At 47.7% G+C, this 24,337-nt stretch overlaps 10 protein-coding genes across 10 annotated transcripts; 6 read left to right on the plus strand and 4 right to left on the minus strand.

The window, feature by feature from the left end:
- Window positions 1-1,389: 1,389 nt before the first annotated feature.
- BDV59DRAFT_200514 (transcription factor domain-containing protein) lies at window positions 1,390-2,316 on the plus strand (the record flags this gene model as incomplete). Its single annotated transcript, XM_073693599.1, has 1 exon — window positions 1,390-2,316. The coding sequence occupies one exon, from the start codon at window positions 1,390-1,392 to the stop codon at window positions 2,314-2,316; it is 927 nt and encodes a 308-aa protein (XP_073549454.1).
- A 392-nt stretch (window positions 2,317-2,708) lies between these two features.
- On the minus strand, window positions 2,709-3,162 carry BDV59DRAFT_163150 (uncharacterized protein). The gene has a single exon (XM_073687595.1). It carries the CDS (start codon window positions 3,106-3,108, stop codon window positions 2,827-2,829), a length of 282 nt encoding a protein of 93 aa, XP_073549455.1. The 5' UTR covers window positions 3,109-3,162; the 3' UTR covers window positions 2,709-2,826.
- A 188-nt stretch (window positions 3,163-3,350) lies between these two features.
- On the minus strand, window positions 3,351-4,050 carry BDV59DRAFT_174824 (uncharacterized protein). Its single transcript, XM_073689142.1, has one exon. It carries the CDS (start codon window positions 3,742-3,744, stop codon window positions 3,526-3,528), a length of 219 nt encoding a protein of 72 aa, XP_073549456.1. The 5' UTR covers window positions 3,745-4,050; the 3' UTR covers window positions 3,351-3,525.
- A 1,059-nt stretch (window positions 4,051-5,109) lies between these two features.
- On the plus strand, window positions 5,110-6,254 carry BDV59DRAFT_163158 (phosphoglycerate mutase). The gene is made up of 2 exons (XM_073687596.1): window positions 5,110-5,328; window positions 5,383-6,254. The coding sequence occupies exons 1-2, from the start codon at window positions 5,273-5,275 to the stop codon at window positions 6,137-6,139; spliced, it is 813 nt and encodes a 270-aa protein (XP_073549457.1). The 5' UTR covers window positions 5,110-5,272; the 3' UTR covers window positions 6,140-6,254.
- Window positions 6,255-6,368: 114 nt separating this feature from the next.
- Window positions 6,369-8,347, plus strand: BDV59DRAFT_212029 (uncharacterized protein; the record flags this gene model as incomplete). The annotated part of the gene is made up of 9 exons (XM_073695937.1): window positions 6,369-6,527; window positions 6,585-6,863; window positions 6,922-7,043; window positions 7,187-7,365; window positions 7,417-7,460; window positions 7,494-7,611; window positions 7,698-7,813; window positions 7,856-7,929; window positions 8,080-8,347. The coding sequence occupies 9 exons, from the start codon at window positions 6,369-6,371 to the stop codon at window positions 8,345-8,347; spliced, it is 1,359 nt and encodes a 452-aa protein (XP_073549458.1).
- Window positions 8,348-9,692: 1,345 nt separating this feature from the next.
- On the plus strand, window positions 9,693-11,735 carry BDV59DRAFT_200515 (flavin monoamine oxidase family protein; the record flags this gene model as incomplete). Its single annotated transcript, XM_073693600.1, has 1 exon — window positions 9,693-11,735. The coding sequence occupies one exon, from the start codon at window positions 9,693-9,695 to the stop codon at window positions 11,733-11,735; it is 2,043 nt and encodes a 680-aa protein (XP_073549459.1).
- Window positions 11,736-13,209: 1,474 nt separating this feature from the next.
- Window positions 13,210-15,322, plus strand: BDV59DRAFT_192175 (extracellular metalloproteinase; the record flags this gene model as incomplete). Its single annotated transcript, XM_073692007.1, has 5 exons — window positions 13,210-13,563; window positions 13,613-14,007; window positions 14,070-14,623; window positions 14,671-15,085; window positions 15,136-15,322. The coding sequence occupies 5 exons, from the start codon at window positions 13,210-13,212 to the stop codon at window positions 15,320-15,322; spliced, it is 1,905 nt and encodes a 634-aa protein (XP_073549460.1).
- Window positions 15,323-15,416: 94 nt separating this feature from the next.
- Window positions 15,417-16,949, minus strand: BDV59DRAFT_192176 (uncharacterized protein; the record flags this gene model as incomplete). The annotated part of the gene is made up of 8 exons (XM_073692008.1): window positions 15,417-15,440; window positions 15,780-15,919; window positions 15,958-15,971; window positions 16,043-16,243; window positions 16,275-16,334; window positions 16,429-16,619; window positions 16,666-16,767; window positions 16,836-16,949. 8 exons carry the CDS (start codon window positions 16,947-16,949, stop codon window positions 15,417-15,419), a joined length of 846 nt encoding a protein of 281 aa, XP_073549461.1.
- An 820-nt stretch (window positions 16,950-17,769) lies between these two features.
- On the plus strand, window positions 17,770-19,989 carry BDV59DRAFT_192177 (sodium:solute symporter family protein; the record flags this gene model as incomplete). Its single annotated transcript, XM_073692009.1, has 3 exons — window positions 17,770-18,670; window positions 18,731-19,812; window positions 19,882-19,989. 3 exons carry the CDS (start codon window positions 17,770-17,772, stop codon window positions 19,987-19,989), a joined length of 2,091 nt encoding a protein of 696 aa, XP_073549462.1.
- Window positions 19,990-20,283: 294 nt separating this feature from the next.
- On the minus strand, window positions 20,284-21,942 carry BDV59DRAFT_174833 (uncharacterized protein). Its single transcript, XM_073689143.1, has 3 exons — window positions 21,645-21,942; window positions 20,921-21,548; window positions 20,284-20,845 (listed from the first exon to the last, which is right to left on the minus strand). The coding sequence occupies exons 1-2, from the start codon at window positions 21,895-21,897 to the stop codon at window positions 21,031-21,033; spliced, it is 771 nt and encodes a 256-aa protein (XP_073549463.1). The 5' UTR covers window positions 21,898-21,942; the 3' UTR covers window positions 20,284-20,845; window positions 20,921-21,030.
- Window positions 21,943-24,337: the final 2,395 nt, after the last annotated feature.

Below are 24,337 nucleotides of genomic sequence, written 5' to 3' on the forward strand. Positions count from 1 at the left end.
CAAGCGATAAAATTGGAATCTTTTAATCCAAGTGGCTCGGACCCTCTGGGTGACAAGCAGCTCAAGACCCAGTATCATCATCCTTTACGGCATATACACCACGTGACGGAGTCTCCGGTCTCGCTGACAACATCCGACATGAGCCCAAGTACAGCAACGACTCCGAACATGAAAAGAAAATCGGCCTCAGAGACACTCGAGACAACGCCAAAACGCGTCCCACGACAAGATCCAGTGTCCTGTGAATCATGCCGTCGCAAGAAGTTAAAGTGTAACCGACAACAACCATGCAGCAGCTGTGCGACGCGACGTCTATCCTGCATCTACGCAGCCGGAGCATGTCCGATCAGCGTGCAAAAGGTCGTTGTATCGCAAAGCGGAACGGAATGGGCCTCATCTTCCAGTCAGGCAGAAACTTATTCTCAGAATGAACGGCCTAGTACCGTTCCATCACAGCCTATTGCAGACGCCACTGCCTCGCGGCGTAACAGCGAATCCTTAATGACAGCTGACTGGTTGGAGAACATTCACATGGGCGCCCGTGTGCCTACAGCAACCCCTAGGTGGTTACGAAATGAGCTTGATGAATCGAGAAGAAAGGATAGTCTCTTTTCGCCGAGTTGCCCGGATGACCCTTCTGGCGTCCTATTACCAATGCCATATCGCAGCTGGACAGCCTGTGAGGAAAATCCCGCAACGATCGATCTTGTCTCCCATTTACCAAAGCACCATGACGCTTTGATCCTTTTTCAGTATTATACGAACTACATTGATTATCTATACCACGTCATCATCCCAAAGCGTGTCCATCAACAGATTGAAGGGATATATCGATGTATCGAAGAGGGCTTGCCTGTCAACCTGAGCCATGTGGCTCTTTTCTTCGCCATTGCAGCCAGTTCCCTATATCTCCAGTTATCCATAGAATCTTCCGATTACGCGGAGATGTGCAGCAAAGAGTTTTCATTCCTAACCGGTGCTGCTCTGATCCAGAACAATTATACCGGTTCCCCCACAATCGAGGGACTACAAGCAACAATGATTGTGGCACGTAATCTCTCAATTCTCAGCTCTCATCCTTCCGTCAGCTCACTGTTTGTCCATGGTACCATTGTAAGTCAAGCCAAAAGCCTGATGCTACATTGTATCGATTCAACAAGGTGCCGCGAAAGCAGAGGGGCAGTTGAATTTGACCCCACCGAATTGGAAACAAGACGTCGACTATGGTGGGAAATAACTGCATATGACTGGATCTTAGGATTTTTGAGTGGCCCTCAGGAGTGGACCTACATCATAAATCCCGCTCACATCAACGTCAGAACACCGTTGAATGTTGATGATGATAAAGTCCAGGAAGGGACTTCTTACCCGTCTTCCACACCTACAGATATGTCTTACACTCTTCAACGACTAAAGTTGGCTACAGTGTGCCGAGAGATAGTCGATACGACTGCGGAAGAATACATGCAAGGCGTGGACGTTGCATACACGAAGATCCTGGAGTTGGATCGCAAAGTACAGAAGGCTCACAGTGAGATTCCCGAGTTTTTCCGCCTGGATCCGCCATCCAGGCGCAAGTTTTCGTCTCTCTACCATGCCCGACCAACAATTTCTTGGCAGCGTTGCCTGTTGCAGCAAGGATACTACTCCCGGTTATGCCGTCTTCATCGTGAATATTTCATTAGAGGCGCACGTGAGCCGGCTTATTCCTACTCTCACGTCGTCTCCCTTCAGTCCGCACGCAAGGTCCTGGAAATCAAGCGCATCATGGATGAAGATGTACCGACATTTACTCCTCCGAGTTCAGTCATCTGGTCCGTCATGCACCATGTCTTTATGGCCGCTGTCATCCTTCTTCTTGATGTTTGCTTCAACTGGGATGACATCCTTGCTGAGAAGCGAAAGGAAGAAGTTCTAGAGGCCTGTCGCATGTTAAGCAAGGCACGAAAATCCTCATCCCTAGTCAATGAGGGCATAAATGCTATGATGAGCGTGCTGCAACGACACTGGAAGAGCGATACGGACCAGCAGCCCAATAATCTCCCATCTTCCGTTTTGAGCACCACGACGGATGGTCAAGCCAGAACGATGCAACCGGCGGCTGACCCTACCTATCCAGGTTCTGCTTGTTTAGAGACGAAAGAAACATCGGTCAATGTGGCAAATGTAAACATGGTCGACGATCCTCCTGGGAGGCAACTTGAGGATATCTGGTCGGAAATGCTTGATAATGGTGGGACCTTCACCTTCGAGAATACAGACTGGACGGGGCTGCTGAATGAATTGACGAATGCAACCGTCCCATGCAGCAATTAACCTCGCAGCATGTGTCTCGTTCATCCACATAACCCCACACTCCATCTAAAACCTTCCATTACTGCCCCTTCTATGGTCTGCAAACGATGTTCAGCGTCCTTGTGTTCGCAGAAAGGCAGAATGTCAACTCATCGTTGAAGCCGGCAAATCCAGCGCTTGGGGCGTGGTGAAACGGAGGCCGCGACTGGCGGCCGGTAGCATACACAGCGGGCATGGTACCGTACCAAGATCACACTGGTGTCAATATACGGCGCATGTTACTTCGAAGTTCAGGATTGCACCAAAGCATACGCCATACCGAGGATGACCGCAGCGTCCTATTATAGGCCATGAGTATGTGAACGGCCTGCACTACATGCCCTAAGAGTTTCCTTCAGATTAACTGGCCCTGTGTCCAATTCACATAGACATACGGTACGCCGGCTACTACAGCGGGGCGCGGTATTTCAATGACATTGGGATCCATTAGTTGCACGAATACCCAACAAAGAAGCAAAGAGCACCCGCCGGCTAAATCCCAGATCTGAAAATGAATGCCTTCCGAGGGCAAATGAAGGATCTCCGCTGTGATGTTATCAGTTGAACGAGGCCGGGTATAAAGGGACAGCCGCAATACACACAATGGAGCCCCAGCGTCGGGGTCATGTTAAAGTTTTCATTACGCAGAAGGCGGTATAGAAGAGTGGTCTTCCCAGCGTTTCCCGGAGCAAGAAGACATACTCGAATATACCCTGGGTCCTGTTTCCACGGTCGACTTATGTAGGCCCCAGTAGAAGATATTAAACAAGCCATGGTGATGGACAATGTGAATAGAATGCATGACTTAGATATTAAATAACAGATGAGACTTTTGCGGCTCAGTTGGCTGCCTTGAGGTGTGTTTAATGTCCCCCTATATATGCAACCTCCAGGCAACTCTGTTTTGTTCGCAATCTGGCCTTCAGAGGCTGAAGTAATGGAGATGTGCGATCTTCAAGCAAGCTGCATCTCTTGTTGAGGAAGGTTCAAAATTGGTCAGCTGCCGTTATGGTTGGGTTGCTCTCAGCTAGAGGACACGAATCATAAACTAAGAATGTTTTCCCGCCTACAGAGGAGCTGAACTCTGACGCACATCCTGTTGCCTTGCGAAAAACAAAAAAGAAGAGGAAAAAGCCAATATTCTCTAGGTGGTATAGAGAAAAATAATGTCAACATGAGACATGATTGTTGTCATCTGGTTTTTTTGCGCATAACCGCCATCATTTCGTAAGGCACTACTCCGGGATCAGCTGGCAGATTGATCTCCGAGAAGGAGGACTCGAGAAAGCACGACTCATAATCTCCCCAATCTGCCCGAGGTCCCAGCCACACTATGACTTGGACGCCTTGATCTCCATATGTGCGGAGGTATTTACTAACAAGCTTGGGTTCTCGGGGATAGACAAACATCCATGCCTGCGCATCGGGAGCGCGGGAATGCAGCCCCCATGTACCACCTGCGATATGAATATCCTCTTCGTTCAGATATCGATTGACCGAGGAAGCCACTTCAATCCCTTCCACTGGGATAGTAGGGTGGCAGTGAGTGATAAGAGCTTCTAGAAGGCCAGATCCACTGCCGACAGATATGGTAAATCCGGGTTTCTCGGGAAGCACGGAAGCTAGATGTGAGATTAAGTCCCGAGAGATCGCTAGACAACAATCGGGAAATCTCTGAGGGGACGATGATAATAAATTAGAGATAGGAGACAGATCCATTGTGGCTGTATATATTGTCAGAGACATCAATATGTTCACGAGTTGATCCAAACCGAATTTCTGGATTCGGTGTCGGATTTACTGCTCCCGTCTCCACTGAAAATAGTATGGATACGTGCGAAGTACGCACATGGAGAAGGTCTCATATATTTTCCATAATTATCTTATTTAATATGGCGAGTTCTTTCTTGTCCTCTTCTGGGAGTATGATCGCTTTCACTTTTCACACTACCTGCGAGGATAGAATAATCGTGATATATATTTGTGGGTACTTCCACGCAGACACGGCTCAGCTGCGGGTCAAGACTGTTGCTTGGATAGTAATTATAGCAACTTGCGCACATAAATATAGGGCAAGATCTATAACTGGTTAGTACGGATCAGTGTAAATGTAGGCGAGGTAAATCCTGCTTTCTCATCAATCCGACCAGTAAAGCCAGGCCGGGCGGGCATCAAGGGGGTCAAAATACACGGCATTCCTTTGCATCCTTTAACTGGGCAGGGTTCAACACCGAATGGACACCCCTCCCACGTTAATCTCACACCGTATTTGATATGAATATGTGCAATAGTTAGGACCTATGTCTGGTTACATAATAGCAAACGCAGCCGACCCTGTTATGTGATTGCCTTGGGTAGCTAAGTATAGGGTTGTGTAAACTTCTGTCCGGCCGATGAGCAGCATTTAGCGCGAGAACAGAGGTGTAAATGCCGGCAAAGACCATTTCTCGGACTACTTTGTTCTATTTACCAATGAATTACAATCAGCGTCTTTTAACAGGCCTATTCGTCCCGAAACCGGCGACATGGTTTAGCTCGGTATAATCAGGCCCGGTGATCGCTGCGACTCCTTCAGCCCCCTAGATAAACGCAGATTCCACATGCGAAAGAAGCTGCTGGTCCGCTTCAATCTGGTGTGACAATGAATAATCCCCGCTTTCTCCGCATCGTTTGCCGTTGCGGCAGGTTCGCCAGGATACCTCGGAATGGGTCATAGTTTCTTCTATCATTATAATTTTATGTATCGAAAAGAGCATAAAGAGATGGGAGAAAAGCCAACAGAGTGCTAATATGTTCATGGGATTTCATCTCACCAATGATGGTGAGTCATTCAGCACCTGGTTTAGCGCCTTCTTCCCCACTCCAAAAGAACGTGGCTTCATTCCCGCTTTCTGTTTCCTAGGAAGAACCCAGACAAGCATATCCATACTACTTTCAAATGAGATTGCTTCTTGTCAGACACGCTGAAACGGTGGACAATGTTGGTCGTATACTGTACGTCCCTTCCTACTCATTTGGTCCCTTGTTAGTTTTTCTAACTGGAGACAGAGCCGGAACCACTAATTCGCCCCTCACAAATCATGGCGCTTCTCAAATCGACCGGCTAGGGGAATATCTCAAGTCTGAAGGCGTATATTTCACACATGTCTTCGCATCGGATCTATCAAGAGCAGTTCTGACTGCAGAGGGCATATGTCGTCATCAACCACACCCAGATAAACTCGCCCCTCTCTCTACTCCCCTTATCAGAGAGCGGGATTTTGGATCTTTCGAAGGGCAAAAATGGTCTGCTTCTTACCAGTCCCAGGCCGTGCAGGTCATGCCTGAAACAGACCAGTCTATTATGCTACGGGCCAATGCTTTCATCAACGACTATGTTTTACCACTAATCCTGGATGAAAGCAGCGATAAACACGTTGTTGCTGTAGTATCGCATGGCATCACGTTGCAATTTTTGTGGAAATGCATTCAGAAATTATTCCAACCAGACCACATCCGCCTTGCCCCTGGCGCCAGTTCACATGGCACTGATGCCAGGTTTGTCAGTCCAACCTGGACAAACACAGCATTTCTAGATTTAGAGATAAACCAGTCAACTGCCTCCTTGCCACCGCACTTGCTTCCGCTAAACGAAACATCTTCCATCCATGCCGATCCGACAAGCTTACTTTCAAGCTGGATGCTTGACATACGAGCTATCAATAGCAGAGCACATTTGACGCAATTACGACGTGTACAGGGAGGCATAGGCAGTGGCACGTTTGACCAGAGACAACAAAAGATTGATCATTTTTTCAGAAAATAGGGGTATTTGTCTGTGCAGACTCATCCTAACGGGATAGACGCTGATAGCAGCCTTGCACCGAGTCAGAATACTAGATCATTGGATAACGAGGACAATTCATCATCAATCGCAATAATTACGCATCGAGGGGTGACCAATTGAAACGCCGCTTATTAAGCCACTCAATTGAAACAACATCCTAGCTGTAGCGCAACGTATCTCCTACTATTATTGACACCAATGTTGAACGATGAATCTATGTGTGCGGCATTTGGTCCCTCTGAGTCTGCAACGATCGAATTCACGTACAGCAATCGTCTTGCGCCCACGAAAACCTGTGTATCTCCCACCACCATTCCAAACATACTTGACCAGCGCTGTCGGTCGCAAACACCAGGAGACGCTGGCCGTACGAACAATAACAACCTACGAGGGCAAGATAGCATCAGATAACCCTGCTGTGGAGCAATTATTTCGCTATACCAGCGGGCGATGGCTCTGGGATAAAGAACAGCAACTTCAAGGTAGATATAAAACCTTTAACGTTCCCCAGCTTCAAACCCCTATAGCTCAAGTAATAGGTTCGAAAGGCTGTGACTCAATCACGAAATTAGCAGAGAGAGATTTCGACAAGGTTTTCCGCCTCAGTATGGATGATAGGAAAATAATTTTGGCACGTATACCTAACCTAAATGCCGGTCCCGCCTTCTACGCGACTGCCTCTAAAGTTGCAACCAAGGAGTTCGTAAGTTCGCTCCCACCAAGTTAGCTGAAATACAGCAGACAGCTTATACACCCGTAAGGTTCGAGATGTCCTCCAGATACCGGTTCCTCGAATACTAGGCTGGAGTTCCAACCCGTATAACCCGGCAGGGCCAGAATATATTTTAATGGAAGAAGCAACCGGAACACAGTTAGCAACCAAGTAGGATGGATTAGATCTAGACGCAAAGCTTACTATTATAAAGAAAGTGGTAGCAATCGAGACAAAATTGCTGTCGGTATCTTTTTCGTAGTAAGTTCTTCACCTTCACCATTGCCGTTAAATGCTCACTTCATAGTCGTTAGCCACGGGAGTATATACTTCGCGAGCGACACGGTAGATAGTGCGGTGCCAGCTCAGATCACGAGCGTGGCGCCTTCTGAATTAAAAGAGCTGATCTCCAAGAAATTCACTATTGGCCCTAGTGTTATGAGAGATTTCTGGAAAAAAGAACGCTCTGTCATGGATATATCGCGAGGGCCTTGTAGGTAACATTTATCCTACTGTGAATATTCCAGCGCCTAATAATGTGTAGGGTTAAGTCCAGAAGAATACGCGACCAGTGTTTGTCGGCGCAAGGTGGAATAGATAAATAAGTAGGCCGTTCCGAAGCCCTCTCATGACGTTATATTGGTCTCTGCGGCCCAAAATGACCCACGAGCGCATATCAACCTACTGGAGAAATATCTAAACATTGTGCCCTGTCTCATGGACGTCAATCCGCTTTTAAGTCGTCCACTCTATGGCACAGCGACCTTCACCCCTCCAATTTCTTTATTAAAAACAATGCTATCACGGCTGTCATTGACTGGCAAGGCTCATGGGCCGAACCACTCTTTCTCCAAGTACAGCCATCTCCGCTGGTAGATTATCAAGGTAGCGTTCTGCTCAAACGACCAGATAATTTCGACAATCTGGATCCCAAGCAGCAAGTGCAAATAAAGCTACGGATCTTTAAATCAACTCTTTTTTAGCTTTATTTGATGGAAACACAGAAACGCAACCCTATTCTTACAAAAGCGTTTTATTTGGACCATGGAAAGACGAGGTATCTTCCTATTGAACTGGCCGGAAATACCTAGGACGATGGAATAGTCTTCTTCCAGGAGTCGATCATTAATATTAAAAGGTATTTGTTCGTAATTCTTGTAACTCCGGCGCGAGCTGACCCTATTCTTAGACACTAGTAAGAGCTAAGTCGCCAGAGCGACTGCCCCTATCGCTTCACTGAGGACGAGTTAAGAAGGCATGCAGTAGATGCAGAGGGTTGGAATAAGGTTCAAGACTTTTTTGACAGTATTGAAAGCCTTGTGAAAAGGGACGGCTGGATCCATCCCGAGACATTTGATGCGGCCTTCGATTTCTTCTCCAACTTTCGGAAACTGGGGCTGAAGGGCATGAAAGGCGAAGAGAGAGAGAGAGAGAGATTCGATAAGCAGACCAGCTGGGCGAGATGTCAGAACTGAGGCTGAGCTGACCGGCCGGATCCTGTCACAAACGCTTTTAACATGACGTTGCATTTATCGTTGTGTCGGATATGATGTTTTGACAGACGGCGACTACAAAATACGAAACCAAGGGCCGACGACTCTTGTCACAACAATCAGATGACGTACTATCTAATACGATCAATACTTCAGTCATCCGCCGAAAAACGCCGTAATGCTTCAAGGGAAGTCTTGTCCCCTTCACAGAATCTCGTAAACAGGCTCTGCTATCTTCACGTTCTAAACCTACTCTCCGATATCCTCTACGAAGCGTCGAGCGATACCTATCTTAATCCCTTTCTTAATGAAGAAATTTGGGTCTTGGTCATTATAGACCTGCTCAAGGTCAAGGCCATTTTACGTCACACACTTCTCGAAAGGCAGATTTGAGGGCGTCGTTATTTACATTCGACACTTGCCACTCACCGTACTCCTGACAGCTTCGTCCCTCGGGCCAAGTTTTGTGTTTTATGATCCAAAAAAAAAAAAATCAGTTCCCATACGAAGAGTTTATTTCACATCATATGAATATGGCACGGGACAGTGATCGAATTTGTGTAGTGAAAGATTGGTAAGCACGAAGATTCTGGCGGGAGCTGGAATGTAGCGCTATGGTGACATTACGATCAATGGCCGGATTTGCGCCCTTTAACCGTTTTAACAAATGCTCGTGGAAAAACCGAGAAAGCTGGCCTTGCGAAATCCCCAACCTACTGCTGGCCAAGATATCGGAAATGCTTGTCCCCTCTGTCGGCTGATAAGACCGTTCGGGATATCCCGCTCATGTCAATCGCTACCGAAATCGGGGTATTCCACGCGACTCCAGCGCACTATGGGTGGTTTCCCCGGATATTCGGATAATGGAGGGGTATATTGTTACTGGAGATTACGGAGGTTTGGTCGTCTATGCCCTAGGCTGTTTGCATTAGAGTATCCCAGGCGGAGAGCTGATAAGACGGCCGAGGCTGGTAGATAAGGCTCCTTTATCTAGACCACTCCACTAGTACGAAGGAGCAATTTTGATATCTCAATTTCTCTAAGATGTAATCTCCGAGTTTAGAGCCATTTCCGCCCGCCTGGACGATAGTGCAGCTTCTTAATGGCATGGAGATACTTACGTAAAGCTGAACTAGGCTTATCGAGCCCTCGGAGCAAGCGCCTTCGATACTGAAGTATATCGAGTGACACGAAGGGCGTAAGCGAAATTATACGGGTTAAACCACTAGACATACCTATATAAGTCTACATAACATCGAGCGTCCTTACCACAGTCGTTATATCCAACATCAACCACAGTTTTGTTGCGTTTGTGATGACAGCAACCATGCGGAGGTATACTCGAAATGCATTTCTAGCCTTAGCTCTGTCTAGCATTGGCCATGCTGGGCTCTTGCAGAGGGCACAGGAGATTGTTCGTTTTCAAGTTCCCACCGACGTTGTTGCGGACTCATTACACAATATCCATGTCGAATTCCTTGACGATACCTGGGAAGGCGAATTGCAACTGGTCTATGGCGACTGTGAGCTTGAAAGTACGACAGGTAGCCACCATGAAATTGGAAGGATGTTCGTGAAACGGGAGGCCTACCCGGAACGTTTTGTTTGGGTTACCCCGTATGATGCCCCTCATTCGCATTGCCTTCATGCTTTCTCCGGCTCCTCTCTGGTTGGCAGATCTGAGCCAGTGAGCGTGGATGTTCCTATTTCTCGGCGTGAATCTATCGCAGATATCGCTGATGCTATGGGTCCATGGTTTGATGGGGTCGCATACATGAAAGGGAAAGAACCTGGCAAGGCCGTTGTGGCAAAAGCCAAAGAGTCATCTGTCGCCATTCTTGGTGGCGGTATGTCCGGGCTGATGACAAGCTTGCTACTCGAATCAGTTGGCATGCATAACTGGCATATCTTTGAATCTTCCGAGAGAGTTGGTGGCCGTATTCGTACCAAATACTTGAACAACTCTCGTCCAGACGAATACCAATATCAGGAGATGGGTCCCATGCGATTTCCTGTCAGCATCACATACGCTGAAAAGAACGAGACGCTGCAGATTCAGGACCACCGGATGGTTTTCCAGCTTGCTGACACACTCAACAAGAAGAACAAGGATAGTCCAGACCTACAGGTAAACTTCATCGAGTTCATACAGAACAGCCCTAATGTGCCAACTTCTACTGGCGGAAAGAGACTTCCCAATGGCCGGGTGCCGACTGTCGCCCAAGTGAAGGCTGATCCGTCTCTTGTGTATCAGGCTGCCTCTTCTAATGCCACTGCGGTGGAAGAGGCGGAGAAGGCGTACGCAAAGTATAGCAAGGTTGACAATGAAGAGGAGATGAGAAAAGTTGCTGCCAACATGTATCGGGCACACAAGGCGGCAGTTGAGGACGGGCTCTTCCACTGGTCGGAGGCTGGATACCTTCGGTATGCACTTGGGTATAATGCGAATATTACCGATTACGTTGATGGATCAGACGACAATAGCCCCATTTGGGGATCCATATATGACAATGTTTACTTTTCCGCAACAAAATGGCGCACCATTGACAAAGGTCTCGAGTCACTGCCTCGCGCGTTCTGGCCACACGTCGCTGACAAGACTACCCTTGGCCGCAAGGTTGCGGGTCTGGCCTACAATGAGGAGACCGGCAAGGTTGCTGTTAACTGGCGTAAGGATCCTATGCAGCTCGTTCCGGAGAGCAAAGAGTATGATTACGCCGTTGTTGCGGTACCCTTTAGCAAGGTTCGGTTATGGGATATGCCACGGTACTCTTCTCTCCTCAGCCGTGCAATCGATAGCCTGAACTATGATCAGTCTTGCAAGATGGCTCTGATGTATGAAACCCGCTTCTGGGAGCACCAGGAAAACCCGATTTTTGGTGGATGTGGTTCGGTGGACAGCCCTGGAATTGGATCAGTGTGCTATCCATCGTTCAATATGAATGCCACTGGCCCTGGTGTCATTCTCGCCTCCTATGTTAGCGGGACGCCTGCTCGCTCGACTGCAGCCTTAAGCACTGAGGATCACATCGCTCTAGTACAGAGGGCTATGATTGAAGTCCATGGAAAGATTGCCGAAGAACAATTTACAGGTATCTATGATCGCCAGTGTTGGGAGATTGATGAACATCAAGCTGGGGCTTGGGCCGATCCTCTTGTCGGCCAGCAGGAATTGTACCTCCCTGCATACTACCAGACCGAATTCAAGACGATTTTTATTGGAGAACATACCAGCTATACTCATGCCTGGATCTTTTCTGCCTTGGATTCCGCTGTTCGTGGAACTACACAGCTCCTTCTGGACCTGGGATTAGTAGATGAAGCCAAAATGATTGTGAATGAGTGGATGGGCCGATGGATCCGTGTTTGATTTGAAGAACGAATCATAGATTCTGGCAGATGCCAGCACTCAAGTTTGTATATATTCTTGTTGTAACTGACGAATCCACAACGAAAGCGCCCTATGGCTGCTAGTAACAGTGTGGTCTAACGATTTAATTACTGTGTTGGTGATGAGCAGTAACAGCCATCTAAAACTCCTTTGCATGATCCACGATTTCTTTGCTCCCATGCCAAGAGAAAGTCCTGTATACGACAAATCTGTGCCGTTGTGGGGAAGGGTAAGATTTTGGCGCAATGGTCGAGGCTGTGCTTCAATGTGTTCCGCGGCTTATTAGGGGACCACTAGAAGTGTACACACGTTTTTACCCTACCAAAAAGTGGTAAAGATTCAGCGAGACACCAATATGCTACAATAGATCTGGTTACTATCAGATGGCTATTCGCTACTAATAAAAAAGCAAAAGCGTGAAATATACGAGGCTTTGGTCTGCAGCTCGGTGATCAACCACTTGGGACAAGGCTGCCGAGTCTAACCCGTAGCCAATATAGATCCAGCTTCTGCCCAACAAAATAATTAGCAGAGATGCTTTCCTCCAAGCCATGTATCGATACAGCTAGCATTAGGCAGTATTGGACTCTATCTACGGACGATGGCAGAGCCTCGAGTGATGAGGTGTTCCAAGGACCAACGTCCCATAAAAATTTACAGCCCCGATCCAACAAGCGTCGTTCTTTTAATTCGTCACTAAACAGCAATCCACGTTTACTCTACCTCCATTTGATGCTGTAGATATCACAACATGGAATACGTAATTGGCTTATTATGTTCTGTCTATTTCAACAGAGTTCATGTCACATGTAACCCAAGATATGCCAAGAATATTGAGTATCGAACCTATTACAGTAGAAGGTGATACCGATCCTCTGCGGTGTACACGAATCTATAGAAGACGCGTATGTACTAGGCATCGAACAGTTTTGAATAAGTTATCGCAGCTAGAGAGTCTGACATATTTTCTTTCTCCGTCGCAATATGCAGGGTATTTAATCAGGGGATTGTTTCATTTGCGCTCGGTAGCCCGACGGACACCGTACGCATCTCTCGAACAAAGGCATGGATTTAGTACAATCCACCCAACAGCTGGATACAGGGGTCGCTGTATGAATCTGCCCATATAGATAGTCCAGGCACTTTGCTAGAGAGTTAGGAGTCGTAAACAAAGTGAGTTGCATTGGCAATATGGCAGTGAGATTACTTCGTAGATCACAACATCAGCAACAATAGAGACAGAAATCTCAGCTCCACAGGGCGGTGGAATCATCTGCACCATGAGCCACTTCCTTTTCCTTGGCCTTTGGTCAGAACCTATATCTATAGTCGTATGGAAGAGATTGAAAAGATATAAATACATGTCCTCCAGACATTGAAATGCCATCCCATCGACAACTCTTCGCTGCTATATTACGAGTTTCTCTGTTGGCCTGCTATAATATATTTTATCATGCGTCTTACAGCTCTTGCGGGGGCACTCGCTCTTCCACTTTGTGCTCTGGCTCACCCAGCTCGCAGAACAAAGGGCATTGAGCGGCGAGGCATAGATTTGACTCCATATCGCCTACCAGGGGCTTCAGAGTATACAAGCTCCTGGAACTCGCCTGGACGAAGTCTAATATTCGAACGCACTGAAGACGAGGATTATGTCGAGTCTGCCAAAAAGGTCGTTCAGTCTGTCCATCCTGATGCAATATTCCGGGTTATCGACGACCACTACGTGGGCGATAACGGTGTTTCTCACGTCCACTTACTCCAAACCGCGCATGGAATCGATATCGATAATGCAAACTTCAATGTGAATGTGAGTATTTGTTGGTCTCTCTGCAGTAGATCACTTCTGACCACGACAGATTGACAAAAATGGCAAAGTACTATCATACGGAAATTCATTTTTCAAAGGGGATATCCCCAAATCCAATCCTCTTACAAAGAAGGCATATTCAGATCCCTTGAATGCACTCAAGGTTGCGGTCAAAAAGCTCAATATCCCACTGACCACCGATGATGTTACGGCTAATGGCCTCGACGGTACTGAATCATACATATTCAAGGGTACAAGGGGTGCTCTTTCGGACCCTACTGCCGATCTGGTCTACCTGGCAAAACCTGACAATACTTTGGCTCTTTCCTGGAGGGTTGAGACAGATATGAATTCCAACTGGCTATTGACCTATGTGGATGCTCAGACAGCCGAGGTTATCCACGGAGCAGTCGACTATATTTCTGACGCAACTTACAAAGTATAGTAAGTACATGAACTCCATATAAGCCTTACCCTATGCTAATATACTATAATATACTATGCAGTCCCTGGGGCTTAAATGATCCCACAGAGGGTGCTCGCGAGATCATTGAAGACCCATGGGATTCAGAGACGTCTGAATTCACTTGGATTGGTGACGGGGATACTAAATACAAGACAACTCGCGGTAATAATGCTATTGCTCAGTCAAACCCCGACGGGGGCAGAGATTACCTCAATAACTACCGCCCTGAGAGCTCCTCCTTGAAGTTCGTGTATCCCTACCCCACCTCCAACGCCTCTGACCCATCATCCTACATTGATGCCTCGGTGACGCAGCTATTCTATACTGCCAATACTTATCATGACCTGCTGTACACCCTGGGATTCAATGAAAGGTCTGGTAATTTCGAGGCCAATAATAACGGCGAAGGAGGGAAGGGAGATGATTATGTGATTCTCAATGCCCAGGACGGCTCTGGAACCAACAATGCCATGTTTGGCTCACCTCCCGACGGAAAACCTGGTCGCATGTACATGTTCCTATGGACGGAGTCAAATCCCCCCCGCGACGGTTCCATGGAGGCCGGCATTGTCATTCACGAGTACACACACGGCCGTAAGTTCTCTTCTCCTTCATCTTTCATTTATGTTAACGATACCCAGTTTCGAGCCGTCTAACCGGAGGCCCTGCAAATGCTCGTTGCGTACATGGTCGGGAGTCTGGTGGCATGGGCGAGGGATGGAGCGACTTCATGGCTACCGCAGTTCGTCTGAAGCCAGGCGACACTCGTGAGACTGACTACACGATGGGATCCTGGGCTTCGAATGATCCCAGAGGCCTTCGCGATTTCCCTTACTCCACATCGATGAGCAAGAATCCTCTGACCTACCTTCGCATTAGCAACATGACTACACCTCACGACATTGGCACCGTATGGGCTTCCATGCTGTATGAGGTTATGTGGAATATGATCGACAAGCATGGCAAGAACGACGCTCCCAAGCCCGATTTCAAAGATGGCGTACCCACCGATGGCAAATACCTATCGATGAAGATTGTGATGGATGGCATGGCTCTGTGAGTTCTAACACTTATCCAGCCCAATCGAGTCGTCCTAATGCAAACAGTCAACCCTGCAACCCTGATTTTATCCAAGCTCGAGACGCTATCCTCGATGCTGATGTCGCCCTCACTGATGGTGATAACCAGTGTGAAATCTGGAAAGGCTTCGCGAAGCGTGGTCTGGGTGCACATGCAGTGCAGAAACATGATTTACATATAAATAGCTTTGATGTTCCTAAGGATGTATGTTAAATGAAGTGGGATTGGTTCGTTCGATCTATTTCTTGTTCTATTTAACTTTACGTGTCCATAAGGGCTACGGTGGACCCTGTACACTTTATGGACTCTATATTGGTGCTATCATGTCACTCTATTTCAAATGTTCACATCGTTATCCAATATCCTAATCAAGGCAAAGCTACTTCATTATGGATCTATATCGTCCTACCTTCCTACACTAGACTTTGAACAGTGTTGCTTATTACCACTTCACGTTATCCTTTCTGTCTGTCCAGAATCACACAGGCCGAGGTATATTATCACAACATAGCGGATAGTTCCTTTTAAGTCATTGAATTTGATTTTCTTTTCTACGCTTCCACGGCCTTGACAATTCTCTGCAGAGCTTCCCATGCAGATAATCCCATAGTGCGAGAATACTATTCTGAACCACCCACTCTTCTCTGATCCAAAGAGTGAACCTGGTTACTTTATGCGTCAAGAACCGTCCCATCATCTTCTCACTAATATCCTCATCGTCGTCATCCTCCGGATATAGCTCACGGTGTCTCTTCCCCAAATATACCGAGAGAAAAAGAGCAGCATTGCAGCCAGGTGCATAGTTGATGCCTCGATATTTGAAGTACTTCATTGCATATTTATAAGACGAGAAAGCTTTGCCCTATTCAACTTAATGTACTCGTTGGTGAACGCTTCATTTGCCAAGACAAGCGAGGTCAAGTAGTCGGATACTCCGGATGAATGGTATAACTTGTAGTCTCTTTCAGTACCACATGGAGCTCTGAATTTCCCTGGGAAATAATTGCTCCAAGACAAAGCCCATTTGCACCAAAGTCTTTGCTCATACCCCATAGTACATGGACAAGCCAGGGGTCAATGATTCCAGTGGGATCAATGGACAGGTCTGACTCGAATGGAACCGCCGGTGGGTACCTATGGACGCTGGGGCTTTTCCCATGCTGACAATGCATATATGTCATCACTAATCAAGTGAGCACCATACTTCTGACAGAGCCGCAGGAGGCTGATAATCACATCCTTTGGATAACACCGACCCAATGGATTATGGGGGACAAAGCATCAGCGCCTTAATTCTCTTGTCTGTGCCAGCCAGGAACTCCAGTAAAGCCTTTTCATACTTGTAAACTGCCTGCAGGCTGAGTGGGTCACTATCACCGAACTTCACGGGAACCACATTCGATCCAGGTCGCAGGGCAAAATGTGGAATGAGAGAGCCATAGTAGGGCTTCCCGAGGAAAATACTTTTGCTGAATCTGCCAAAAACCATGAATCTGTTCGATAGCAGTCGCTACACCATTTGTCACGACGACTTTATTGGCGTCCAGAGGCTTGACGGGGTGAAGTTGCCGGGTCAGGAATTGAGCGATAGCCCGTCTCAATCGCAATGACCCATGGCCTCCCCTCCATATTGTAAGATATTTTGGTGGGAGATCCAACTTTTCGTAGAGAGAAATTTCAAGAGGCATGCATGCATTAGAAAGTTTTCGGCTATTCCAATGTTGACGCATTCTTGGGGATTTGTCGCTGGACACCATGAATCATTCATAATACTCCACAACACGTTTGTGACGCCTGATTGAGCGACATCATGTGCCGGCTGCAATACATTTGAGGCCATCACTGGTTAACCAACTGTAGAATGATGCTGCGAGAACAAATCAATGTTGCAACAAAAAGTGTATGTCTGGACAGTAGTACATGACGGAAGAACCATCAGATAGTGCGTGGGCATTGTAAACGACTTTACCCAGGTTTCTGTGGTTTCTTGAGCTGGTTTCGCTCCCCCCACCCTCCACGCAAATGCCAATTGCCACGGGCGGCTTTTCCGCCATGAACCAATCATTTGAGTGGGCCCCATTTTCGGTGATATCAGCATGCGACAGAGAAATGAGTGGGGATGACACGAGGAACAACGGGAGAGAAGGTCCTCCATGTAAGCAATCCCACACGCTTTTTCAGAAGGCTGTCTATTCCGCAAGCAAGGAATGTCTCTTTTGATAGAGATTGGCCGGATCTTGACCTGTTAAACGTAACCCAAGCTACCCGGGGTTTGAAAAATGGGGTGAACCCGATACGTCTTCCCCGAAGAGGAAGGTATTTTACTTCAGGATTGTACGTCGGGATGGTGTTATCGCCAGATCAAGAAGAACATTAACATCTCAGTGGCTAACTATAATACTTGATACCGTTAGCTGGGGTTTCATATGAGATATAATTGGATCATAAAGATGATAAACTTCTGCGCGTAGCTATGAATGTCTCTTATCAAGCTCTGCAGATCAGCCTTATCACGGACTGTCACGGACTGATACGGCCTGTAAGCTGGATCATTAACCCCGCGCAATATTTATATTCCCACTGGGTCTTGTAGATGCATACTGGGCTCTTTATCGGCCCTGCCGTTTTACTATATCGTACTTCTGATTTTAACTGGAGTTATGGGAGACGAACTTCGCGTGCTTCCAGCTGGGGCAGGATATGGGATCGTCATTGGCATTGGAGGAATCTTTGCTATCTTTATGTTATGTCTCACTTGGTTGCAAAACCGATACACTGATTTCTCCACGCTACGTGCTGAGGAGTTCAATACTGCTTCTCGTTCAATCAAGCCAGGTTTGATTTCCGCTGGCATAGTATCCTCCTGGACATGGTCCGCAACACTACTCACCAGTTCGACCTTCGCCTATAGCTACGGAGTATGCGGGCCTATGTGGTATGGCGCAACCGGCACTCTCCAGATCCTTCTTTTTGCCCTTATCGCTGTTAAAATCAAGGCAAATGCCCCGGGCGCTCACACAATGCCTGAAATTGTCCTTGCTCGGCACGGAAAGATTGCTCACATTACCTATCTCTACAATGGTCTCGCAACAAACATGTTAGTCGGGGCATGTCTTGTACTTGGCGGGGCGCAAGTGGTGGAGGCACTTACCGGAATGAATGTATACGTCGCGAATTTTCTCATACCCGCCGTTGTAGCAGCCTATGTTATTGCTGGAGGGTTACGGTCAACTTTCATCGCAGACTATACTCACACTGTGATACTGTTCATCGCCATTTTAATATTTGGCTTCCTAATATCAGCGACTAGTGATGTGGTTGGCAGCCCGGCAAAGCTCTATGACCTCCTACAGGAGGCCTCCAAGAACATGCCCATTGAGCGGAATACAGATGGTTCTTATTTAGCTTTCCATTCAGTTGGTGGCTTGATTTTTGCTGTTGATCTGTTTGTTTCCGGATTCACAACTGTCTGGCTAGACCAAGCATATTGGCAGCGTGCCATTGCATCCAGACCGGAAACAGCAGTGAAAGCATACATGCTTGGCGGTATTGCCTGGTATGGTAAGTGTACAGATATACACCCTACCCATTCAGAGCAAGTAATAATTCAAAAAATATCAGGGATTCCATTTGGTTTTGCTACCGCCATGGGCTTGGGCTGTGCAGCTTTGACCAACAATCCGGCTTTCCCTACGTATCCAAATCCACTATCGGCAGAACAAGTATCCGCGGGCCTCTCAGCACCTGCAACAGCCATAACCCTGCTGGGGAGTGGAGGTGCAGTATTGATGCTTATTCTACTCTTCATGGCTGTGACTAGCTCGACCTCCGCCGAGTTGATCGCCGTATCTTCTTTGCTTACCTTTGACGTTTACAAGACTTATTTCCATCCTCAAGCAAGCTCTGCCACTCTGGTGCGCGTCAGTCACTGGGGTATTATTGTATTTGCTCTGGTTTTGGCTGCCTTTTGCTGTATTCTCAATGCCGTGGGGCTTAGTCTCACGTGGGTGTTGACCATTCTCGGTGTTATTGTTGGGGGCGCTTCCGTTCCCGTTGGCTTCATCCTGTTATGGGACCGCATGTCTACTACTGCTGCAATCCTATCGCCGTGGATTGGGCTCATATGCGGTATGGTGGTCTGGTTCACGACGACCTGGAAACGCTCCGGCGAAATCAGCGTTGAGTCAACAGGAAACGAGACCAACGCAGTTGCAGGTAACCTGGCATCTTTCGGGGTGGGAATCATCTCTTCTGTTGTTTTAAGTTTTATGTTTCCTGGTAAACATGTTTCGACGGACCCTGCGCACATGGAGCTCTCGAGCATGGTTAATGGCACTGCAGTGGGTCCTGACAGGATCGAAAGTCCAACTCCAGCAAACCAAGAGGAAAAGAAAACAACCCGTTCCGGTATTAACGAGGTGTTTCACTCCCCCACCAGTGAATCTGAGCACCCGACCAAAAATGAAATCGTCGACTTCCTTGAATCTAAACAGATAGAGCCCATGGACCCCTTGCTGGTGGAGAAGGCTGAGCGGTTTGCATGGACAGCGAATGCTGTATTTGTCCTTATCGCAGTAGTGTTAGTGCCTTTTTCTCTCTTCGGCACGCAATACATCTATAATAAGCCGTTCTTTACTGGTTGGGTTGTCGTCTCGCTCATATGGATCTGGGCTAGTGTCCTGATATGCGTTGTATACCCAGTGGTAAGCCTTCTTCACTATCCCCACAGCCTCCATCTTTTTTCTTTCACTCCAGTACTAAAATTTTTAAAGGTTGAAAGTGCGGGTGCCTTGCGGGATATATCATCTGGTTTGTGGGCGGATGTGCGGGCCACAGTGGGCTTTAGGAAGCAGAAGATTTCAGGTCAAAACGCTGCATGACCTTTTCGTAAAATGAGGGCAAGAAGTATACAAATTGTGTATGATGTCTCAATACGAATACAGCACAGTACTAACTAAGCAATTCTTTAACATATACCAGGCACTGGATTTGGTGCCATCCGTCGTTGGTGATCCGGCTCTCGTTACGGCTCTCTGTAAATTGGTCACCGGGAACACAATGAATCGCAAAGTAGAGACCAAATTAATTGTATTTACCCACACTGTATTTTGAGCATATTAGGCGTTGTTCCTCCGCTTTCCGCCTATGGAAACCCATAGGATTGTGGCAAAAAGCTTAAAAATGAGCTATATTATATTGGAAGAAACATAGAAATTATCCTATTAGCAGATTGTGGGATCCTATACGTCAACACCATCACTATGCAAAACATGATATGGAGAGGTATTATGTTGGGTTGGTATATGCAGCATGGGAATTATCGGAGATCATCAACGTATCCCAGAACGTCCGGGCGGTCGTCACAAATGCGAGCGTATTCGAGAAGAAGCCGATAAACATAGATATGCATATTCTCTCTTCGTAATACTTCTTCCGCCCAGCTCTTTCCGTCTACAGGTTCGTGGCCAGGTTGAGCCTCGAAGCCAATGAGACACTCCATGATTCCGTAAATATCCATGTAATTAGGGTCCATTGGGATGAAATGCACCCATGGGATTAGTCGGGAGTCGTGCCACTTCGTTGTATATTGTTGCCTTGATTGGCAGCGAGGTGAACAGGAGGTACCATAGCGGCGCTGAAGAAATGGCCGTCAACATCGGGAAGGTATTTCATCTTGATTTTCGGGTGGTAACTCGGAGAAACTTGACTGACGTTGATCATAATACGGGGATTTTTCTGGGGTGCGTCGTCGTTAGCTTCCTCGTTCCGGCTTGCGCCTTGGATGCTAGGCCCTTGGTAATGGACTACTACCATATCAGAACGCATAATCACGGCACTTGATGGAATCCAAGACCGTCTAGCTTTGCCATAAATCAGGTTCATCCTCAAGTACGTATTACAACACAAGTCTCGCCGAGATCCTAGGCCAATTCCGATCGGTAATTAGATTGCATTTGGGGCAGGCTTTGTTTTCCGGAGCCCAGCTCTTGAGGAGGGGGAACAGCATAGTCTCCTAGTGGACCTTGATACACAGCACGCTGCTCAATCAACTTCTGCTGCAGAGATTGAATTTTACGCTGAGTGTGCACGTAAAGCCAGACAAAACCAGCCAGTGCCAGCAGCAGGGGCACACCGAGTCCAAGTCCGACCCCGAGTCCTGTCTTCATGGTGGCGGAGGAAGCCGAACAACTAGCTGTAGAAGTCGAAGTCGAAGATTCTGTTGGCTGGAATGACGTTGCAGAGGAGGTAGTTGCGGAGGAAGACGTTGTCGATGAACTGGCGACTCCCAGCTGGGCCACCGTGACATTACCACTGACCCAAGTATAGTTGCCCAACTGTGCTTCGCAGACAGCAGAGGACCAGCCACTAGTTCCACAGGTGAACACTTCATTATTGTTGCTAGGACAGGGATAGAGATTGGCCCATTGATCGGCAATCTCTGCAGTAATGAATATTCATATCAGCCTTGGAAATCAAACAATAAAGGACCAATCATGGTACTTTGCGAATGAAGACAGCACTCGCACTGCCTTACCTTCATAGCAGACGCGAGGGCATTCCGATATAGGCCACGAATCGTCCGTGCACGCTCCGCGATAGACTGTCATGTACTTCCCAGCAACACAGAGACCATTAGAAAGACAGGCCTCTGTCTCTGCACAGCAGTGCTTGCTACCTGGACATGGTAGCCAATTATTAGGTGCGACTTTACCACTCGGCCAGTAGCAAGTGGACGTTAAGACTGGAGAAAGAAACAGAAAAGAGGCGAGGAATATTGAACCTCGCATTCTGTGAGTATCGCAACAGCCCAGGTAAAAAAAGGAGAGGTGGAGGTAGATGGGTCGCGCTGCTACCATTTAAGAGCAATGCAATTTAAATTGCAATTTTCGCCTCGGGACAAGCAAACCAATCCACCGTCAGCGCTATCCGCCAGGCTTTGGCTCATCAGCCGGGGTCCTTCACTTCGCTCCCTCTGCCAATGGCTTCCCGTCAATCCCCGAAAGAGGTTGGTTTTGGGGTGCGTGGACGAATTGCAGTTACATAAGGGACAAGGGTCTGCATAAGCCTCGCTCAATTTGCCATTCCTGTCGACGAGTAACAATTTCTCGTATTGTCTATGGCTATGCCAGGCTGCCAAGGGTGCCGGTGTTTGGATCAGAGAGCCAATCATCGTTCATAGTCTACCGGATTGCGGGTCGATGGTGAAGGGCTCATCCTTCTCGCGCGACTCGCGCATACGACGGAGAGTTGCTTGACAGCCCAGGCAACGTTGCTTTGGTAGGGATGATTTTACGGTTTAGATTATAGCCCAGCCTCATGGCCGGTCAACTGAGGGCTTCCTAGAAACTAAGTGCCATAGTAACGTACGCCGTGCGTAGGTCCTAGTGCCAGGAATTAGGCAATCGAGGATCCTGGCGCTTTTATCCCTAAATTTTTCTTTTAGCTTGTATTGCAACTGTTAAGTATCTGTCTAAGGCCAGATATACATTCCAAGGGCAATTCGATTTAGTAGCACTCCGAAACTATATTTATATGTTGTGGTGTGCCAACCGCTCAATAACGACTCGTAATATCCCCAGCCAAATTTTAGTAAAGGTCATCGATCGGAAAGCTCCCGTCACCGTAAGACTTACAGATATCTTGATAGGATACCCTATCAAGTTTTGGGAATATAAGGAATGGGTTGCTTCATCAATACATCCGAAGTAGCATCAAGCATCAGAAAACGTGACACCAATGTGCAGGGAATGTATATGGTGGTGAAGCATTGAACAAATACGAGTTTGAGGCAAGACTTCACTTGCCCAGCGAAGTATTATCCAATGAGGGAAACGAGGAATCATTGTCTATAGTTGCCAGATTCATCAATACCTTATTCATATCATTCATAATATTATATAACATTACAGTGCAGAGCCTATGTGCGCCAGCCGATTGGCCTTTTCTCAGGAACGTGTGTCTCATCTAGACATTTTATCCCATCGCCCAAACACTCTGCACACAAATCATAATTGTCCCCATTACAGTCGCAGTGGAACATAGAGTCGTATGGGAAGAACCTGACATCGCAGTTGTCACACCACGGATAGTCGTCTTCGTCTGGCTCTACTGGCAGCCTTGCTGCCTGTGCGATGCGGCTGGCATCGACATTGGCCTCACATGGATATTGGAACCACTGCCAAATATACTGCAAGGTGTAAAATCTCTTTGCATCAATCGCCGCATCTTTGTGTTCCCTTGCTACTGAGAGGGGAGTTCGGCCGGCTGCGGTGGGCGCTTCAATGGCAGCGCTTCCTCTGCTTAGAAGCGCTCTCACTATGTCCTCATGTGCGTGTAGGGTAGCAAAGAAGAGGGGTGTGCGGCCGAACCTGTCTGGGTTGTCTATGCCCCGACCACGGCCTGCGCGGATGAATCGTCCCGAAGGACAGGGGCATTCTGTTTCATCAGGCATAGGATGATAGCGGCTGCTCCATGTACCACGCGGAGTACAATCATCTAGCAGCATCAAGGCGATCTTAGTATATCCATGTTCCGCGGCCAAGCTGAGTGGGGTACGGCCATTGCGGTCGCTGATAGTCGGGTCTGCGCCGCCCTTCAGAAGAGCCCGTACCAAAGAAACGGCTTGCTGATTCACGGCATGATACAGTGGTGTTTTATGGTGTCGGTCGACTGTGTTCGGGTCAGCTCCACAGTGCTGCATTAGATGCCTAGCCACGCGACACTGGTGACGTTTTACTGCCCAAGCCAGCGGTGTCAGTCCGTCATCGTCCGTCGTATGTGGAGAAGCACCGTGCTCCAGTAGAGTTATCACGGTTTTGAAGCATCCTTCTCTAGCAGCCCATGATAGAGGGGTCATTCCATCTCTATCGCGGGCCTCGGTATCCACCTGTTGAGTCTCAAGGAGATATCGGAGAACAATATGCTCGTTGTATTCTGCTGCCCATGACAATGGCGTTCGCTTCATCCTGTCGCCCTTTTTGTCTGGAGCTGCGCCCTTTTGCAGAAGTAGCTTTACTGCTTTCAGGCTACCTTCCTGTACTGCTTTCGCTAAGCAAGACTGATCACCGCTCGCCGGCACTTCCGGGTCAGCTCCGTTCTGAAGAAGCGACGCAGCGATCCTTTTGTGTCCTGCTTTGACGGCAAAGGATAGGGCGGTTAGACCTCCGTTGTCTGTAATATGAATGTTGGCACCGGCTTTCAAGAGCACATCGAATGCTTTCTTGTTGG

This window comes from Aspergillus ambiguus (genome assembly GCF_047715705.1).
Source record: "Aspergillus ambiguus strain CBS 117.58 unplaced genomic scaffold BDV59scaffold_9, whole genome shotgun sequence".
Taxonomy (NCBI): Eukaryota; Fungi; Ascomycota; class Eurotiomycetes; order Eurotiales; family Aspergillaceae; genus Aspergillus; species Aspergillus ambiguus.

Coding starts and splice junctions, on each gene's coding strand:
- BDV59DRAFT_163150 (XM_073687595.1), bottom strand. CDS start 3,108: ATGGCTTGTTTAATATCTTCTACTGGGGCCTACATAAGTCGACCGTGG.
- BDV59DRAFT_174824 (XM_073689142.1), bottom strand. CDS start 3,744: ATGTTTGTCTATCCCCGAGAACCCAAGCTTGTTAGTAAATACCTCCGC.
- BDV59DRAFT_163158 (XM_073687596.1), top strand. CDS start 5,273: ATGAGATTGCTTCTTGTCAGACACGCTGAAACGGTGGACAATGTTGGT. Junction 5,329..5,382: donor GACAATGTTGGTCGTATACT/GTACGTCCCTTC, acceptor AACTGGAGACAG/AGCCGGAACCACTAATTCGC.
- BDV59DRAFT_174833 (XM_073689143.1), bottom strand. CDS start 21,897: ATGCGAGGTTCAATATTCCTCGCCTCTTTTCTGTTTCTTTCTCCAGTC. Junction 21,549..21,644: donor CCCTCGCGTCTGCTATGAAG/GTAAGGCAGTGC, acceptor TCATTACTGCAG/AGATTGCCGATCAATGGGCC.